The sequence below is a fragment of the Plecotus auritus genome, assembly GCF_963455305.1.
Source record: "Plecotus auritus genome assembly, chromosome: 4".
Lineage (NCBI taxonomy): Eukaryota > Metazoa > Chordata > Mammalia > Chiroptera > Vespertilionidae > Plecotus > Plecotus auritus.
In genome coordinates this window covers 163,745,229-163,766,096 of record NC_137775.1, presented here as the reverse complement: position 1 = coordinate 163,766,096, position 20,868 = coordinate 163,745,229, and the positions used below count along the sequence as shown (strand labels likewise).

Here is a 20,868-nt window from a genome sequence, read left to right as displayed (position 1 = left end):
TTTATTTCCTTCAATTAATTCACATATAGTTATTGCGATGTGAGAGGTAATATTATAAGAACAGTTTCTGTAATAGTATGGATCAAAATAGCATCTATAATAGGTAATGATAAGCTAATTTATTTATTTGTTAGTCAACAACCTTGGATCTTGTAGCATCAAGTCAGGCATTCCCAACCCTCTTTTCTCTTGCTTCCTCAACCATAGAAGTTGGAAACCTAAAACATTCACTATTCCAGATTCCTCAGGAATAGTTATGGGCCCAGTTCTAGCCAATAAGATGTAACTAAAGTCAGTAGATGGAGTTTCTAGAAAAGTTTTTATTAAGGGAAACAGTTGGCTGGCAAGTATTTTGTCCACAATAAACTAATTTTAAAAGATGAAACTAAATTAACAAGTAGCTTGAACGAAATTACAAAGAGGAGTGCATTCAAAAAAATAGTAGCAGTAAAATCTCTTCAAGAATGAAAATGACAGGCTAAAAATAAATACTCTTAGAAAATATTAATTTGCTACTAGTAATCTTATATTCTTCTTCTTTGTTTTAATGGATGACTTGTATGCACATCTTCCAGCTTGTCCTCTGGAGGCTTTGGCACAGTTGAAATCACCTAGTTTAAAAAAAGAGAACCAGAAAAACTTAATTTTTATAGTCAAAGAATAAATAAACTATCAGAAGACATAATATGTCCAGTAGTTCAATCCTTGCTATCACGTTTGAAGCAGAGCTAACCCAAGTTCAAAGTACAGCCTACAATCTAGGCACAGAACAAAGTTTTCTGTCCAAACACTGATGGGAGTAAAAATTTTTTTTAATTTAAATTCTTTATTGTTTAAAGTATTGCATGAGTCTTTTTTTTCCCCAATGACCTCTCCCCAGCCGCTCCCACCCCCCCGCCAGCACATGCCCTCACCCCCTTACTGTCTGTGTCCACTGGTTATGCTCATATGCATGCATACAAGTCCTTTGGTTGATCTCTTACCCCCTCACCCCTCACCTTCATTTTGAAAGCCATTTAACAAGAAAAAAAATTTGAGGGAGAGAAGTAAACATGCTCTACTTAACATTCCTTTGTAGATCTGAAGTCCCTTGTTATTTTATGGGTACAGATAGATATCCTGCTTGCATACAACTTGAAACACTGATAATGTCTGATATATTTAGTGATGTGGAGGTTTGGGGGGTGGTAGTGGTGAAAAACTTAAAAGAAATAATCAGAAAATGTTATAATCCTCAATTTCTTAGGGAAAATGAAATCAAATGCATCATGAAAAAAAGAGTAGACAATAAGTTAAAGCAGAATAAGACAGTCTTCACTTAAACTGTGAAATTATTTGAAACCATAGTAAATTATACTTAGTACTAGAGGCCCAGTGCACGAATTCATGCATGGGTGGGGTCCAGGTGGCCAGGGCGGATCAGCAGGGCTGGCCAGGGGGAGGGGCCGTGGGCGGTTGGCTTTCTGGTCGAATTCCCAGAACTTGTGGTCCAGGGGACAATTTGCATATTAGCCTTTTATTATATAGGATTTCTCCTTGTTGTTCTACTGTTTCTATACCTAGGATTTGGACCTATCATATTTTTTCTTGAAAATATAGTCAGCTCTGGCTGAGACGGCTCTGTGTCTGTATCCATGCCTTAGTTCAACTGTATGTGAAGAAAGGAAGGGTTGTCAACACAAACTAAAAAACTTAAAAGAGGCTTAAGCATAAAAATTGTGTCCATAGATTTTTATTACTATAAAACAACCCCTTATCCTTAATCAGATAATAATTTTCAGGTAAAAAATGTACACAAGATAAGCTACCTTGCCCCTCCTTAATCACATTATAAAACATAGTATTCTGTTTCTTTTGTTAAAGATGTTTTTTATTGATTTTTAGAGATAGGAAAGGGAAGGGGAGAGAGAAAAACACTGAGTTTTGGTCAGCTACCTCCTGCACGCCCCCTGCAGGAGATCAAGCCCCCAACCCAGGCATGTACCCTGACAGGGAATTGAACCAGCAACCTTTCAGTACACAGGATGACACCCAACCAACTGAGCCACACCAGCAGGGCTAGTATTCTGTTTCTTGTTTAAGGCAAGGATTAATGGTATCAAAGCAAATGGTATTCGTTAGTAAAATTCAGTAAACACATCAAAAACTAAAAATGAAAAACAGTAAATGACAATACTAAAGTTCTCATAAATAATTCTCCATTTAGGGTTAGTCCTATAACCAAATCGTCTCTTAGAACTCTTCTTTAAATGATCTTACCTCTTTAAGTTTATTCCGAATTAAATTCGCTGTTGTATTCAAGGAGTCATCATGCATATCCACTTTGGGTATGTCTGGTAACAGAGGCCCAATCAGCACCTCATCACTGCTAGTGCTTGTTTCAAGAAAAGGTCCGAGTTTACGATCATCTTCTCTTCTTCTCTTCCGCTCCTGCAGTTGTGTTGTCCTAGGCATAAATCTGTCAACTGCCTCTGAAGGAGTAAGAGCCTCCTGTGCACCAGGGCAGGCCACTGAATTTTTTAAAGTTTTCATCTGCATTTTCTGCAAAGAGTCATTGTGGTTACAATGCCCCACTGTTTCATCATGGTTTCTCCCATGCTGAGAGGAGCTTGATGCTCTGTTCTCATACTCTTCTGACAAACACACACATGTTGAGGAGAAATAACATAAAGGCAATTCACAAGAATAAGGAAGACAAGGATCTGAGTTCCCAGCAGAAGTGTTCAGCGCAGCTTCACAAAATCCAGATTTCTTTGAGTGGAAGTTCTGTCTAAAATCTTTTGTGTCTTTATACTCTGTAACCAGCTTCTTCTTTGTCATGAAATAATCTTTATATTACAATTTAAAAGGTGGGAGAAAGGGAAACAGAAATAGTTCATTTGTTTTCATCATTCAGAAAAGTGTAATTCTAAAAACAAACATTGCTTTAAAATGTTAACAAATGTTACCCTTACAATTTTATTTCTTGGGCAGGCAATACATTCATGTGGTTTAAAAGCTAAAAAGGATAAAGGTATAGTACTGTCACACTACACTCTTTGCTTCCCGTATGCCTGGTTTCCACCCCCCATAAGTAATCATTATTTTCACTTTCTTACTCATCTGTCCAGTATGTCTTCCTTCCACCTACCCCTCTCTCTCTCCTGTAATAACCATTCTCTGCACCTTTGTGTTTTCCAGTTAACTGTAGATCTTGGAGAGTTCTTCCATGTCATTACATACAAAGCTGTTGTTTTTTTGTTTGTTTGTTTTTACAGTATGAGTGTATATGCTGCTTAGTTTTTATAGGAAGCAATATGCTGGGCCCATATTTAGTAATTTCCTTTGCCCCCCACATGTACAAGTTTGTATGGAGCTATTTACATATCCCACAGGTTAAAGTTCAGTGTCTACAAATTACCAGGGACTCTCAACAGCTCTCTCGCCAAATTTTTAGGTAAGTTTTTTAAGACTCTCCCCACTTATTTCTCTCTTCACCATTGCCACATGCCCATTCCCCAATCAGCCACAAACTCATCATAGTCAATAGCTTTATGGACATTGACTTTGACTTTTACCCAAAGGGTGGAAATTTGGTAATCTAAGCCTCTAGTAGCATTCAGATTTCAGACCACACATGCTATCTTAATCTAATTCTGACTGCTCTAGTCCTATAACCCACATACCAGATCCCATGACTCCATTCCAGGCATCTAGGGAAACTCAGTTGGGCATATGAGGCACCTGGCCAGCTGTTGGTCAAAAGTAAAACTTTCCCACTTTTAGCAGTTTCAGATTAGCCAATGGGAACTGGTCTGTAAATCCTAATTGTTTCTCACTTCAAGTAAAAGCTTTAATTCCTTAGCATGGGACACAAGGCCCCTTATGATTCATTTTCTCTCCACTTTTCTGTTACCTCCAACCGAAGCCCACGTGTGGTTATCCTGTACTACTCACAGTTCCTTAAGATGCACGATGCTCCTTTATTCCTCTGGGCCTTTAAACATGCTATCTGGCCCACCTTTCCATTTCTTCCTCTCCTCTTCTGAATAATGTCCACTTATCCTCCAAAACTCAGCCCCCTCTCATATCCTGTAGGAAGTCTCCCACAAACCAACATATCTCTCTTCCCAGCCCAGATTACGTTGAGTGCTACAAAGAATCGTGGTACAGTTGCTGAATATTGTGATCATTTACTTGCCCCTCTTCCCACTAGACTGAGAGCTCCATGAAGCTATACTTAGAATGCCTGACACATAGGCGTTTAGTAACAGGCTTTCCATACCTTTATTTTTAGTAGCTCTTGCTATATAAGCCTTCCTCTCTTGTAATTTTTTTCTAGTTTCTTCAACTGTCTCAAATTCCGGAGCATAGCACACATGAAGCAATCCACCAAAGAAACTCTGTTCATCCATTTTCCTTTTGGCTATCCTAAACAGAAGAACATGATCGCATGGTTTATTAATCTGGATGTACTTAGGATGAAAACTTGACCAGTATACAATGCATAGATCTAAAGAGCAAAGTCCAGCTTTTGCTATGTGTGTGTACATCATATGGTTTGAGAATTAAGTAATTTGCTTATAGATGGAATTGACCTTCTTGATCTAGTGCATACTCTAAGAGCCTTTCCTCCCCTGTCCCAACAGTGTTAATGGGGTTTGCGCTCAGTCACCCACACATATCTAGACTCCCTTTAACCAACTTAGAATCCAGCTAGTTAGCCTAAGGTACACAATCCATTGCCATAAAATAGAGATTTTTCTCTGTGTTGAGTTAAATGGCCCTTGAGAGTTAGCTCATACCCAATTTTGCCTTCTCAGCACAATGTGTTCCTATATAAAAAATTAATAAAAATATTGTAAATGTAAAACATTCAATAATTGAGGAAATACTGAATATATAACTAATCAATGAGATGATGGTGTCATTCAACAAATACTTACTAGTACTAAACATCTATAACTGGTCAGGCATTATAATAAATATTGAGGTACTTCTGTGCTCAGGGATAATAAGAAATACTTAATGAGATTTTATCACATGCCAGGCAGTGTCCTAAGTGCTTCGCTTGAATTAACACTTCACAACAACCCTATGATGAATGTAAGGCCTGGGGAGATTTCAAACTTGGCCATGTTTACCCTGGAGAGTGGAGCTAGGATTCAAATCCAGATGTTGAACTCCAAGGCCAACTGTACTAGGAAGGTGCTATGGGAAATGCAAAGACTCTAGAACAGTGGTCGGCAAACTCATTAGTCAACAGAGCCAAATATCAACAGTACAACGATTGAAATTTCTTTTGAGAGCCAAATTTTTTAAACTTAAACTTCTAACGCCACTTCTTCAAAATAGACTCGCCCAGGCCGAAAACCGACTTCTGCGCATGGGCCGCTAAGTTTCAATCGCACTGTAGGTGTGCGCCCGCACGTGGTATTTTGTGGAAGAGCCACACTCAAGGGACCAAAGAGCCGCATGTGGCTTGCGAGCCGCAGTTTGCCGACCACTGCTCTAGAAAATAGCTTCCCTAACGATGCGGAGCTGGCAAGTTGGTTGGGAAAGTGAGACTGCATTTAAGAGCTACCTGAGAATAACACCTGACCCCATAAAATAAGTGCTTGATGGCAGACAAGTGCTATTTGTGGAACAGAAAATAAGAATTGTAATAACCAGGGAAGGATGGGTCTTGGAACAAATTAGTAGGAGGATTTACATAAAAACAGGTAAGGCATTTTACATTTCATCCTTTTTGGAACAGAGTTTATGTTATACAGAAAGCTGGAAGAGATGGCGTTAATTCACATAGGTGCACAACAGTAAGAACCTCAATAACTAATGTTTACTGCATTCTGAACAGGAGGCGTTATGCTAAGCCCTTTACATGGATTACCTCATTTCAGCCTCACACAACCTCAATAAGCAGGTCCTTTTTATCATATGGATTTTATAGAATAAGCCAAACAGGCTTACTAGGGTTTAATAACTTGTCCAAGATCATGACGTTAGTAAGCAAGGGAATTGGAAAACTTACTCTAAATCCAATTTTTAATCTACCGCCCCACATGACAAAGTGTTACACATGAGAATGATGTGGTAGAAAGTGTTTTAGGAAGGCAAACATTTAAAAAGATGAAGACAAGAACAACACAGGGCCATGTTAAGTTATTGGGTAATTCAGGTATGAATGTGGGAAACCTGGGGCTTCAACAATAGCAATGGGAATGGGGCAGTAGGACAGTGCTTAACTTGCACATTACCTTGCACTTTGTAAATTCATATATTTAATAAGATAAACTTCTGTAAATTCTTCCGCTGGGTATTCATCTAGAGCATTATACTGTTCAATTGCACCATATAGAGCAAATCGTTCAACTAATTCCTTCATCGCTCCCACTGCAGGAACTCCTTGTATTAGTAAGTACCGAGATTCCAAATTAATTGTATATACCTAAAAGAAATGCAAACAAGTTAAATGTATTTCGTAAATAAGTCTAAGACAAAAAACAAGAAATACTTTTCAACCAGTTTTCACAAAACAGAAAATCAAAAAATTTGCTCTTCTCTCTGATAAATAGCTCACTCCACGTGAATTCACCTAACTAAAGCATAAAATAGACTACCTTTAATTGATAGACTTTCCAGAAATGGGCTAGGTACAGTTTCTGGAAGGAGATAAATATTCACTGAGTGCTTACTATGTGCCAAGGAGAGCCGTAAACGCGAAAGAGACAATGATTAAAACAAAGCCCTGTTTCCGCAGAGCTGACGTGCTCGCAGTTGACCAAAGGGGTCGTGAGAACCTTGGGTAGCTGACGAGGCTTCCTCATACCCATCTGCAACGAGAGATGGATCCGCCCGCAGCAGCTCAAGCCTTTACTTACATGGGATGGGCGTGTGGGGCTAGAATTCACATACAACTAGTGAGGGTAACAAATGAAGTAAAAATCACTTTACCCTCACGGCACGAGGCCGTCGCCCCTCCCGATACTTGGCCCGCGTGTCGCAAGCAGCCCTTTGGACGTGGTGGTCGAACAAGCCACCGAGCTCCCCGCCGACCGACGCCATCTTGCCGGCTTTGGCTTTCACAGAAACGACAACATCCGCCGGCTGCACTCCCGTTTATCCAATAAGAGAGAGGGATGGGTCCAGGCGTGCCGGGATTGGCTGGAGAATCGACAGCGTCGGCCGTCGTTTCCTACAAAAGAGGATTTGTGAACGGGGTGCCGCCCCCCAGCGGCGCGGCGGAGAGGCCAGGAAGGAGGCAGAAGGCTTGCTTGCCCCGCCCCTATGCGCGTTGAGACGCGCCACGGAAGGGGGCGGGGCCGCGAGAAGGGGGGCGAGGGGGCGAGGGGGCGGGGCCGATCGATGTTATCCAGCTCCTACGCCCGGGCCTGCGGGCTCGGCCGGAGTCGGCGAGGGTGGGCGCCTGGGGTGTCTGGGTTGGCAGATGATGTGGGGCAGCGAACGCCTGGTGGGTGCGGGTGGGGCGGCCGTGACTGTGGCCTTCACCAACGCTCGCGACTGCTTCCTCCATTTGCCGCGGCGCCTCGTGTCCCAGCTGCACCTGCTGCAGGTAACGCGCCGGCCTTGGACCAGGCTCGACCTGGAGGCTGGACACCTGGTCGGTAGTCGGGGGTCGGGCGGGCCGAGCTTTCCAGGGACGCGGTGGCCTCGGGCCTCTCCCGGCGGCGGGCACGGGGCTGCTTTCCTGGCGCCGCTGAGCGGCGAGGAGGGCAGACCGAGGGCCCATCGAGGGCAGGGCCGGGGCGGGGGAGGGGGCAGTCTCGGCAGCCCCACCGCGTCTGGTGCAGCCAGGGTTTAAGTTCACTGGCCTTATTCCAGCGCCTTCCAGTCGGTGAAACTGGGCTTCTAACTACTTTATACTCTATTTTTGCGTTCAGATTTTACTCCAGGTTGGAAAGCTCTTGAGAAGTCATTGCTTTTGTTGTTTGTGTTTGTTTTTTAAAAATCTTTTCCCGCCAGAGATTTCCAGGTGCCTGCGCGGCTGTGGTCTGGGCCTCCAGAGGGAGGGAGACGGTCTGTTTGCTGAGTCCGGAGGTTAACCGGGCTGAGCACCGCGTCCCACCGGCGGGCTGGGCTAACAAGATGCCGGTTCGGCCCGGAACCCCTCGGAGGCGTGCCGGGATGGGCAGGGGTCGTGCACCTTGGACGTGTGTAGTTAACATTGTTTGAACCAGGCTGTCAATTGCCCTTCCAGAGGTTGTGATTCGTGGCTCTAACCGTTGGCAGAGATGCAGCGCCCCCACTTTCATAACTAAAAACAGGCACCTGGTCTACGAGTTTGAGCGTGTTTATGGGGCGAAAGGCTGGTATATAGGCGTACCTTGCTGGTTCCCGACCACTGCAATGAAACGAGTGTGGCGGTGAAGCCAGTGGTAATCTTTTGCTGGTGGAGGGCCTTGCTTTTAATCTGTAAAAACTGCCTACGGCTGTGAAGCGCAGTTAAGCGAAGCCCAATAGAAGGAGATACACCTGTATTTGAAATCCTTGAAAACCCTGGATGTGTGGTAGCCGCCACTGGCTAATCCACGCAGGAAATATGTAAGATTTTGCAATAATTTCAAAATAATTTCCACCTGAGCTTCTTCTCGGTATCTCTTTTTCTAGAACAGCAATTTTCAACCCATGTACCGCAAGAATTTTTAAAACATGCAATACCTGACCATTAAGGCAGGGGCACTGACCTCTTTTTCCTTAAGATTGTAAAATTAAAAGATGACAACAGCCAACACAACAATAGCCATCTGGTGTGAATGGATCAAAATTATATCTTATTTTTTTGTAACATCGGCAAAAATTATGTTTTTTGGTGTGCTGCAGAATTTTAGTAATTTAAGTGTACAGTGAGATGAAAAAGATTGAAAATCTCAGTTCTAGATTATTTCCCCCCCCACCCATCTTTCAAAGCATACCAAATCCAGCAGATCCTTCCGTTACTTCTTTTACCATAAAGCAGGCAACCTTTTGGCCCTGACAAGCTTCATTCATGGCTGGAGACTAGTCACTATAACCACATCTTGGGTAGACTCTGCCCTGTTCTCTGTCAGCTTGGACGATTTTCAGCGTGCTTTCAGTCCCCACCTGAGTTTAAAATAATAGACTCCCCACCTAAGGAGATTATAGGAATGCTCTCTTATAGTAACTAATAATTTGATCTCAGTGTGAATGCTATGTCATATTCATCATTATTTAAGAATTTAGTGGTTTTGATCTTCGTTTTAAATTTTGAGCCCTCAGTAAGTATTCATAAGAAACCATGAATACCTTTTTGAAAATTAAATCTCTTCAACCTTAGCACAAATTGTTTCTGTCTAGCCTATATCAGCAGAACAGGCAACTTTTCTCCCCAATTTTAAAGTAACACATAATTTATAGAAAATTTGGAAAGCACAGAAAATTATAAACAAGAAAATAAAAGTTACCATAATCCCCAAACCTAGAGATAACTAATTTTAACAGTTTGAATCACATCTTCTAGGTTTTTTTCTAATCTTTAATTATTTTTAACACAAATGAAGTCTTGCACTATACATAGTTTTCCTATAGTGTTATTGTTTTACTTTGTTAAAAGGTAATCATTGTTCATGGTTAATTTGTATTCTATCATAAATTTGTCATAATTTAATTATTCACTGTGATTGAACATTTATAGTGTATTTAATTTTTAGAGATTAAAGGTGATGCTATAATTAATTAAAAGTTTAAAATAGAACATCCTTGTTTATAAAACGTTGTTTTTTATTTGTTTATTTAAGATAGGTTCCCAGAATTATTGGGTTAGAGCAGCGATTTTCAACCTTTTTCATCTCTTGGCACACATAAACTAATTACTAAAATTCTGTGGCATCCCAAAAAGTATATTATATGTTTTGCTGATCTGACAGAAAAATAGGTATAATTTTTATTCATTCATACTGGATGGCTCTCATTGTGTTGGCTGTCGTCATTTTTTTATTTGACAATCTAAGGAAAAGAGGTCAGTGCCCCTGACTAAATAGTGAGGTATTGCATGTTTTAAAAATTCTTGTGGCACACCAGTTGAAAATCACTGGGTTAGAGGGCATAGGTAATTATTAAAGCAGAAAGTCCTGAGTTGGGAGTTAATAGTTTGAATTATTTTATTTGGGCTGAAGCATTGAATACATAATACAGATAATGCTGTAATGGGAAGAGGTCAGAACAGTGGTTCTCTGGTCTGTGTCAGACTTACCTTGAAACATTTAAAAATACAGATGTTCTGGTTCTTCCTCAGGCCTATGGAATCAAAACTTGGGGGGATAGGCTTCTGTAGTTTTAAAAATTTTCTTCAGAAATGAGTTGAAACCCACTGTTACAGAATCATAAACTGTTAATGGTGAAAGAGACCTTAGTTATTACTCCATAGGCATACCTCAGAAATACTGCAGCTCAGTTTCAGGCAACCACAATAAAGCAGGTATGGCAATAAAACGAGTCAGTGTTTTTTGCTGGTTGGAGGGTCTTGCCTTCAATGTTAAAAAATGCAACATCTAAAAAAAGCGGGGGGGGGGGGCATCTGTGAAACTCAATAAAGCGAAGTGCAATGAAACAAGGTGTGCCTTAGGCCTGTTCTGTTCTTTGACAGAAGGAAACTAGCGTTCCTAGGCCAGTGTCATTTCCATGCAGTGAATGTGCCTTGTCTGTAACTCACTCTGCATCATCCAACAAGCCTTCTCAGTGTTTCTTCTAGAACCCAGCTCCTTCCCCCTTGTACATTTTTCCTCATTCCATGTATAATCCTACCTCCTTCGTATAGTTTTCAAATTCTCTGTCGCCTACATTTGTGTCCTTTTCAGAATTTCATAGCTGTGCTTATGTGACACATTTACTTGTTACACTCTTCTCTGTGTTTCAGGTATTTCCTTTTGTTTATACAAGTCCTGTTTTCAGGACTAGTCATGCAGTAATTGTTTTAACTCAGGATTTCTTAACCGTGGCACTATTGTCATTTGACGCTGGATAATTTTTTATTGTGGGGTGCTGTCCCACAATAAAAGTATTGGAAGATACTTAGCAGCATCGCTGGCCTCTATCCATTCAGTGCCAGTGGTGACAAACAAATGTCTCCAGACATTGCCACATGTCTCCTGGGGGACAAAATCACCCCCAGTTGAGAACAACTGCTTTAACTCTGTCTGTATTCTGGCTTCAATACTTGCTGTGATTGATGAAATAGGGGAGAGGATTCATATCCACACTGAATACAAACAAATGAACCTAAATCACCTTCCAGAAGTGCCAGGTACAGATTTGTCATTTCCTTTGTGTTAACCAGAAATAACTTGGCTGGTCCTAAGGCATTGCAACCAGTGGTTTCACCTGGAGGTTTGGCCAAAAGCAGGCAGTCTATGGTATGTTGATCAGATTAAACTGGAAAAAGGGGCTCCTTTCTCTCCAGCCTGTCCTTTTTTTAATTTTTTCTCTTCTGCCCAGCGGCTCTGTAGTCCAAGTGAAAAACTTTTGACATAAAAATGAACTCAGAACATTATTAGTCTGCAAAGTTTACCAAATCCAGCCGAACATATAGGATGACTTTATGGGGCTGGTTACTACATTTTGAATAAATGAATAATTGAAGTATTTTTCCTGTTTAATAAAGTTGAGTTCCCCCTTTTCCAGTGAGTTGATGGAATTCTCCTTTTTGATATTTCAGGGCATATTTTATTTGTTTTAATTTTTAAAAAATATATTTTTATTGATTTCAGAGAGGAAGGGAGAGGAAGAGAGAGATAGAAATATCAGTGATGAGAGAGAATCATTGATTGCCTGCCTCCTGCATGCCCCCCTCTCGGAATGGAGCCCACAATCCTGGGCACATGCCCTTGACTGGAATTGAACCTGGGACCTTTCAGTCCGAAGGCTGAAGCTCTATCCACTGAGCCAAATCGGCTAGGGCTCAGGGCATATTTTATACTAGAGTCCCGGTGCATGAAATTCGTGCACGGGGGGTGGGGGAAGTGTCCCTCAGCCCAGCCTGCACCCTCTCCAATCTGGGACCCCTTGAGGGATGTCCCACTGCCCCTTTAGGCCCGATCCTACTGGGATCAGGTCTAAACCGGCAGTGGGACATCCCTCTCACAATCCAGGACTGCTGGCTCCCAACTGCTTGCCTGCCTGCCTTCCTGATTGCCCCTAACCGCTTCTGACTGCCAGCCTGATCACCCCCTAATCACTCCCCTGCCAACCTGATTGATGCCTAACTGCTCCCCTGCCAGCCTGATTGCCCCTAACTGCCCTCCCCTGCAGGCCTGGGTCCCCCCAACTGCCCTCCTCTGCTGGCCTGGTCACCCCTAACTGCCCACAACTGCCCTCCCCTGCAGGCCATCTTGTGTCCACATGGGGGCAGCCATCTTTGACCACATGGGGGTGGCCATCTTGTGTCTTGGAGTGACGGTCAATTTGCATTTTACTCTTTCATTAGATAGGATTTCCTCATTTAGCACCTTTGGTTTTATTAAATCCTCACCTGAGGATATTTTTTCTGTTGATTTCCAGAGTGGAAGTGGGAGACACACACACAACAATTGGTTGCCTCCTGCATCACACGCAGGGGTAGAACCTGAAACAGATACATGCCCTTGACTGGGAAACCTGGGACCCTTCGGTCCGTGGGCCGATGCTCTAACCAGCCAGGGCAGCATCTCTGGCTTCAAAAGTTACTTCATATGAAATACAGGTACTGATCTGCACTGTATCTCATTGACTGATGAAATCACATAGAAAGCATCTGGGATTGGTCAACTTCACTCTTGTCACCTCAGCTCCTACAGTTACAGCTGACATAGTAACTTCGGGCTTTTGACTCCAAATCTAGGGCTCTTTCCACTTGATCACACGATACTCAGTAGAAAGATTTTTGTCAGCCAGAATACTGGGACTGTCCTGTGAAGAACTGTGAGAAAAATTACATAACTAAGTGATACACAATGATTTTTTTAATACAAACTTTAAATAACATGGTCAATTCGAAGTACATTAGATTGCCTCAGAAGTGGCTCCAAAATCACCCCCATTTGAGAACAGCTGCTTTAACTCACTCACCTTGTCCTTTGAAATTTGTTCTGTTTAAAGAAACACAATAAGCAGCCTATTACCAGTTTTGAAATAGTAAAAAATATAGATCAATGGATTTATTATTTAATAACTTAAATTTAGGGATTTATTTTGATACAAGTAAATGAATTTAATAATAAAATTTCCTGATATGTTAAGTGTCAGTAGCTATGCATGAAATTCTTTTGTTTTATTAAAAAATGATCTATGTGTAAAAATGCTATGACAAAATGTTAAGGGGGGGAAGGATACTAAATCATGCTATAATATACAACTGTGTAAAAAATTAACTTGTTACCAAGCGGAAGGAGGGTCAGAAGGATGAAGAGCCTAAAGGGGGTCAACTATGTGATGACGAAAGGAGACTAGACTTTGGGTGGTGAGCACAGTGGAGTATTACAGATGTCCTGTTATAAAGTTGTACACCTGACATTTATATGATGTTGTTAACCCATGTCACCCCAATACATGCACTTAGAAAGGAGGATTAGCCAGAAATAGGTAGAATTGTTCATGTGGTTGTCTTTTTGTGAAGGAAATATCAATAATTACTGTTTCTCCTTCCACGTTTATATATTTTTTAAGGTTTCTATGATGGGTTTGTAATTCTTTAATCATAGAAAACATTGTTTTAATCCTTAGTCACAAACTTACATATTTTATGTAAATACTCTTAATGAGAATAAATGTTATTTTGTTATTTTTTAACTTATAAATGTTTCCATAGTTCTAGAACTTTAAAAATTTTATTTAGGAAGCTGCATAATATAAAATTTCTGGAAGTGTACATAGAAGCTATTAACAGTAATTACCTCTGGGAACAGGGATCTGCCCTTACGTGTCATGCTTTTGTACTTTTACCATGTGCATTTATTCTTCTAATAAATGAATAGTTATATTTTTAATAATCATGATATGTTACTGACTCATACTTGACTAAAATAGTAAATGTGTAGCTTATTTAATAATTTTCATATTGATAGACACTTAAGGCAATCCTAAGTTTTTATTATTACAGAAAATACTGCAGAGATATGTTCTGCTGTAGGTTTTTCTTCTTTGAATCATTAATTCAGAATATATATCTCAAGGCTATATAAGTTCATTGGCTACCTATTGCCATTTTGAATTTATAATGCCATTATAAATGTAAGTGTATGCTTTCATCCATAGTATCACCAGTGTTGGGTGTCGAAAATGATTATAAGTGTTTTGGATGCTATGATAGAGGTGGATAACAGAGAGCAATCGACTGTTGTAGAACTTCTTTTGTTTGTAGTTTTACCATTTATGTGAATCCAGAAAAGCGTGTAAAAACTTTCAAAACCCTTCTCCCCCATTTTTAATTTCTTGAATAAATAGAATCAAGCTATCGAAGTAGCGTGGGGTCACCAGCCTGCATTCTTGAGCTGGGTGGAAGGCAGGCATTTTAGTGATCAAGGTGAAAATGTGGCTGAAATTAACAGACAAGTTGGTCAGAAACTTGGACTCTCAAATGGGGAACAGGTAAGCATAAAATGTGATGACAGTGACTTTCTTCTAATATCACATAATATAGCGATGGAAATAAAATGTAAAGTTCAGATTTTTTTTTAAGGGGAGATGACACCTAACTTGTGTGCTACTATAATTAGTCCAGGATATTCAACTTGACAGCATATCCCATTGTTAACTCATTCTCTACAATGTACTCATTAAGTCACTATCTTGTAGTCTGCTGTGCTCTCTAGTTGATTTTGTCTTCTATTTTACTCACTTTCCAGGTTCCCTAATATTGTTTTTGTGCAGCTATTTTTGCTTTATAAATTCTTTCATTTTACTTTCTATTATTGAACTTCATATTATTTGCTTCTGACAAATTTTCTAACCTTCCAGGGTAATACTTGATTTTTAAAAGATCTATCCTACAAAAGAAGGTTATTTTTCCATTTTTGTCTTGCCTATGAATTAAATGTACTTAGATTATAAACTCCAAAGCTTAAGAACTCATGTTGTATTTTATCATTTTATTATATTCATTAATTCTTTTAAAATATTTTAAACTACAGAAATAATACATTATTTATTACAAGTACTTGACAATTAAAGTAAAAAAACCTTTTCCCCTTTCTCTAACCCCAGCCTCAGAACGAATGGGTACTGTATTTTGGGATCTCGTGTCAGAGATACCTTTCCACATATTACAAACAGTATGCATTGAACATTTCTGTATATATGGAATGAAATATTACACAAAATGTCATATTTTTTAACTTATTTTGAACACATGCATGTTTTTCATCATGAGAATAGACCACAGATGAGAAATCCTAGCACTAGTCCTTTGCTTACCCTAAATTTTTGCTAGAATCTTGAAACTTTAGCCCCAGAGTGATGTTAGAGATCACTAACTTTAGTGTCTCACTTTGCAAAACCAGGGAGATGCAATGTTTGCCCAGGATTTCACAGCAAGTTCAGTTCTGCTCTCCTTGAATCTGTGCCACTCTTCTGTGGGGAATATCAGCTTCTCTTCCTGACCTGGATGTCTCATCAGCATTCTGAACAGTCCTGCTTGTTTTTAACTCCTGTTTGCTTCAAAGTGAACTTTTACCTGATTTTTTTGTAGATTCTCTATATTGTAGCAGTGCCATTAGGTACTGTCTCCCAAAGAATCGTCTATAGGAATATGAAATGCACTGCCTTGCCCAGGACTCTGTATTCTTAGTGGGCAGGAGCTGCTTTGTGATTCCTCAGAATCACCCCTTTCAAATAGGGCATATGGGAGGTACTGAAAGGACATTCACTGAGGAATCATGTGAGGCATGTGGGGAAATTTTGCTCCAATCTGCAAAGGCAGATAAGGAGGGGATGGTTACCTGGAGCATTTAATACTTGGTGGCTTGGGATTTTAATCCTCCAATCTCTCTAAATGCTTACAAAAGAGGAAAGAAAGAAAGAAGGTAGATTCCAGCTTCTTGTGACACACTATCATTTCAACTATATCTATAGTTTGGAATGAGGAGATATTTGTTTTACTTTACTTTTAGCTATGAATGATAATACCTCTAAATCTAAATAATTGGCTGTGTTCTCTATTTCAGTGTGTTTTTAGTTCTCTAGAATAGAGGCAGCATGCCTTGAAGTTACAAAACGAATAGTTGCAAATGGTATTTATATACTGGATCAGGTCACGACTTGATGACGTTTCTTCTTTCATTTTTTTGACTTACATTAACTTTTTAAAAGTGCTTTTTAATTTACTTTTTAAAAAATGTGTTGAGCTAGGATGTATTTTCCTTTTTGCTATAATTCATTATGAAATAATTTTTCCTAAAATGCTGAATTGGTCAAGTGAAGGACTACACACACACACACACACACACACACACACACACACGCACACACACACACACTTAATCACATACCTAAAGGGAGAACTTATTTTTCAGGGATACAAAAATCTTTTAAAAGTAGTTTTATATTTTTAATCTTTTCCAGGTGTTTCTCAAGCCATGTTCCCATGTAGTGTCTTGTCAACAAGTTGAAGTGGAACCTCTCTCAGCAGACGATTGGGAGATACTGGTAAAGAAAATAAAATAACAACTATTCTAGTTTAATATTAAACTACTTCAAAATATTTGTGTCTTTAGATTTCTCTGAGCTTCATCCTATATTCTGAGTTGGTTTGAGTTATAAGAATGACTTGAGATTTTCCTACTAGATAATGGAGTAGACAAAATGTAAAGTGAGTTGATCTTTTTGTTGTTGGTTCTAGGAACTGCATGCTGCTTCCCTGGAACAGCATCTTCTAGATCAAATTCGAATAGTTTTTCCAAAAGCCATTTTTCCTGTTTGGGTTGATCAACAAACTTACATATTTATCCAAATTGGTAGGTGCCCTTGTAATATTTGCCATCATACTGTACGACACAGCATTGAGTCCAAAGCAGAGGGGAACGTGCACTAATGAGCTTTATTTTCTATACAGTTGCACTCATACCAGCTGCTACTTATGGAAGGTTGGAGACTGACACCAGACTCCTCATTCAGCCAAAGACCCGCCAAGCCAAAGAGAGTACATTTTCAAAAGCAGATAATGCCCGTGAAACATTTCACAATTATGGAAGAGATCATAAAGGATTGACAAAAGAACTCCAAACCAAGCAACTTCAGTCAAATAATACAAGAGCCACTGGGTGTAATGAAACAGATCCAGAGTATACAATGGACTCGCCATCAGTCCCAAGCTTATGGTCTATGATAGGAAGCATCTTTTCTTTTGGGTCTGAGAAGAAACAAGAGACCTACTGGGGTGTAACTGAAATCAATGCATTCAAAAATATGCAGTCACATGTTGTTCCTCTAGGAAATATTTTCAGAGTGTGCAAATCTCAGCCTCCCAGTGTATGCAACGCGTCAGCAACGTCTGTGTTTCACAAACACTCTGCCATTCATGTATTTCCATGGGACCAAGAATATTTTGATACAGAGCCCAGCTTTACTGTGACCTATGGAAACCTAGTTCAGCTGCTTTCTCCAAAGCAACAGCAAAGTAAAACAAAGCAAAATGTCCTGTCACCTGAAAAAGAGACGCCGGTGTCAGAACCATTAGATCAAAAACAAGTTAGCCCAGATCATAGTCAAGAAGCGGGTAAGGCCTGTGTGCTAAAGGTAGTCTGGAATGGACTTGAGGAATTGAAGAATGCCATAAAATACACCAAAAATGTAGAAGCTCTTCATCTTGGAAAAGTCTGGGTTAGTATAAATTTTATAATTAGGGAGGAAATAATTGTATGTTCTTTGAACTTCCCCAAATTATGAATTAGAATAATGTTTTATATGTAAATTGAAAACCAGTATAATAAAAAGTATCTAAAATCCCTGCAGGGACACATTTCTGATTGTAGGGTGAAGTCCTTGTTTGGGTAATGATTGTGTATTTTCTGCCGAAGTAAATTTTGACAGTAAAACCTTAGGTACGGGCCCAGAGAGGTCAACATTACTTGCCAGGGATTAAATAGCTAGTAAGCAGAACTAGGAGTCAAATCCAGGCAGGGTGACTCTAGAGTTCATGCCTAGTTTGGGATGCCCTATAAAGCCTCACATCTGTAATACCTGCAGAACGTTTGTTTCCACGTTCTTAAAAGCAAAGAAAGGATTTGTTATGTATTGGGGGGAATGCCCAGTGTAAGGAGAGGCCCATGGCTGCCTCTGACGGCACCTGGATGCAATGTACCCAGAAGCTGCTTACCTTGTTGGTATCGACTCTTTCACTTGTGTGTGACCAGGAGAGAAAGTAGAGCAGCTAGTGTTCCACCCTCTCTTCCTGGACTCAGATATGAATGCTACACTTAAGTGAAATGAGTCACCAGCCCCATTTATTTGAACCTAATTTTGAACCATTATTGTAAAGTGAAACTTTATGGTGGAAAAGGGAAGAAATTATTAAGATAGTGAAGAAAAATAGGAAGGGGTGGAGGTTTCCTCTGTAGATTTTTTTTTACTCTCACAGTGGAACCTGTGATCTTTATGCAGGCAAATTACAAAATTTTAATCTCTGATCAACATCATTTAAAACACTGGACCATTGCCTCATTATTTTCTGTTAGCTCTAAACTCAGTTTAGGTGACCCCACTGCATTGTCCAAGGCTGAACTTGCTATGACTTATCACCTTTATGAATGGTTCTGCCATGAGGTCTGAATACCCTCTTATTTCCTTGAAATTGTGTGGTGAGGATGGGGTGAAGGAGTGATGAAGGTAAAGTCTTGGGGACCACATAAGAGAGCAGTGAGGAGTCTGCACTTCCCACCCCTACTTTAAAGGTTGGGAGCCATGGCCAATAAGGATGCCAGTAGTTGCCATCAGGTTCTCAAACAGGCTTGACTTGGTAGGTTGACTTTGAGCACATTCTGAAGAGGATGTTGAAAGAAAGAAATGTAGGAGGAAATTGAAATGTTTGAGATATAACGATACCTGAATATCTGTTTATACTGTGAATCATGATAACTTATATAATTTCACCTGAATTCATATAAGTTAATATGAATATGCTATGGAATATTTTTTAATCAAGCATTGGACATAATTATGTTTTGGTTTATTTAAAAATTTCAGATTCCAGATGACCTGAGAAAGAGACTAAATATAGAAATGCATGCAGTAGTCAGGATAACTCCAGTGGAAATGATCCCTAAAATCCCAAGAGCTCTAAAATTACAACCTAGAGAAAACTTAGTAAGTTAAAATTTATATGTTATATCAGTTGTTTTATATGTGTTGTAAAATTTCTAATTGCTTTAGCTAAAGGATAATAATGCAGTACTCCTTTTTGTTAGAAGGGCAAATAAATCCCCCCCTCTTATAGTAAAATAGGTGTAACATAAAAATGCTGTTTTAACCATTTTTAGGTGTACAATTCAGTGGCATTAATTCCATTCATAATGTTGGGCAGCCATCATCACTATCTATTTCCAAAACTTTTCTATCACCTCAACAGAAACTCTGTGCTCATTAAGCAATAACTCCCTACCCTCACATCCCCCATATCCTAGTACCTCTAATCCATAGTCTCTGTGAATTTGCTTATTTTAGACCCGGTGCACAAAATTCTTGCACATTAAAAGGGAATTAATTAGAGGAAATATTTTAATATTGCTATTTGCCCTTTCTCTATAATAGAAGTGTCAGAGATTAAAGAAAATTAGTAAAATGTATATGAAAATATTTCTCCTGTCAGAGTCTGGGGCGCGCCACAGGAATCAGAGTCAAGTCCCCACCCACATGCGCCTTGAAATCGCGCGAGACCCAGACCTGGCCAGCCCCACCCCCCATTGGGCTAGATCCAGACCCGGCTGGCCCCACCCTAGTCAAGCCCCGCCAGGCGGGGGGCGAGGCCTCAGATCCCCTGGCCTGGCACCGAGGGAGGTGGGGGTTGCAGCCTGAGGTACCCCGTCAAGCATGCTGGGCGGGGGCATGGCCTGAGGTCCCCTGTTAAGCCCCGCCTGGCAGGGGGCGCGGCCTGAGGTCCCCCATCAAGCTCTGCAGGGCAGGGGATGCGGCCTGAGGTCCCCCAGCCTGGCACCGGGGTGGGGGACACAGCCTGAGGTTCCCTGGCCTGGTGCCGGGGCGGGGGGCACGACCTGAGGTCCCCTGTCAAGCCCCACCAGGCGGGGGGTGCAGCCTCAGGTCCCCTGCCCCAGCCCAGCACCAGGCAGCCTCAGGTCCCTGTGATTGCTTGTTAAGGCTCATTACAGGAACTCGGCCTCTGCTGTGGGTGCAGCCAACTAGTTACGGCGTGATGTCAATTTGCATATTCCCTCTTTATTAGATAGGATATATCATATACCAGGTGTACCGGTTAATAATGTGGATTTTAAAATCAAAGAAAACACGTAACTTCAAGAGAAACATCAAAAGTGCTTTATTCAAAGTAATGTCCATCACTAGCTACACATTTCCCCCATCTTTCAGGTAATTTATGGATACCGTCCCAATAGAACTTTTCTTGTTTTGAGGCAAACCATTCAGAGACCCAGTTTTCCACTTCTTCCTACATTTTGAAGTGCTGCTCAGAAAGTGCATGTGCCATCGATCGGAACAAGTGGTAATCGGAAGGAGCAAGGTCTGGTGAATAAGGCGGGTGGGTTAATACTTCCTAGGCAAGATCTTTTAACGTGTCTTTAACTGGTTTTGAAGTGTGTGATGGTGGGTTATCATGAAGCAAAATTACTTTGCCGTGGCTTCTGGCCCATTCTGGTCATTTTACAATCAAAGCGTGGTTCAAATTGATTATTTGTTGTCGGTAGCGATCAGTAT

At 40.6% G+C, this 20,868-nt stretch overlaps 2 protein-coding genes across 5 annotated transcripts in view; one reads left to right on the top strand and one right to left on the bottom strand.

Annotated features, from left to right (window-relative positions):
- Positions 1-41: 41 nt before the first annotated feature.
- RBM48 (RNA binding motif protein 48) lies at positions 42-7,084 on the bottom strand. The gene is made up of 5 exons (XM_080664112.1): positions 6,934-7,084; positions 6,237-6,427; positions 4,265-4,410; positions 2,260-2,828; positions 42-611 (listed from the first exon to the last, which is right to left on the bottom strand). Exons 1-5 carry the CDS (start codon positions 7,042-7,044, stop codon positions 525-527), a joined length of 1,104 nt encoding a protein of 367 aa, XP_080520238.1. The 5' UTR covers positions 7,045-7,084; the 3' UTR covers positions 42-524.
- A 225-nt stretch (positions 7,085-7,309) lies between these two features.
- Positions 7,310-20,868, top strand: part of PEX1 (peroxisomal biogenesis factor 1) — a 70,609-nt gene continuing 57,050 nt past the window's right edge. For 3 of the 4 annotated variants that reach the window (XM_080667005.1, XM_080667006.1, XM_080667003.1), the window contains exons 1-6: positions 7,310-7,552; positions 14,434-14,577; positions 16,549-16,632; positions 16,826-16,940; positions 17,039-17,805; positions 19,168-19,287. In XM_080667005.1, the coding sequence (XP_080523131.1) occupies positions 7,427-7,552; positions 14,434-14,577; positions 16,549-16,632; positions 16,826-16,940; positions 17,039-17,805; positions 19,168-19,287 (1,356 nt within the window). In that variant the 5' untranslated portion in view covers positions 7,310-7,426. The remainder of the gene's footprint in view (positions 7,553-14,433; positions 14,578-16,548; positions 16,633-16,825; positions 16,941-17,038; positions 17,806-19,167; positions 19,288-20,868) is intronic. The other variant, XM_080667004.1, reaches the window with a different exon arrangement.

Bases quoted from the DNA above. Each gene is read 5' to 3' on its own strand.
- RBM48 (XM_080664112.1), bottom strand. From the start codon at position 7,044: ATGGCGTCGGTCGGCGGGGAGCTCGGTGGCTTGTTCGACCACCACGTC. The intron at 4,411-6,236 runs GTAATGTGCAAG...TCTTCTGTTTAG, and splicing joins ATGAATTTACAAAGTGCAAG to GATAGCCAAAAGGAAAATGG. The intron at 612-2,259 runs GTAAGATCATTT...TTTTTAAACTAG, and splicing joins TTCGGAATAAACTTAAAGAG to GTGATTTCAACTGTGCCAAA.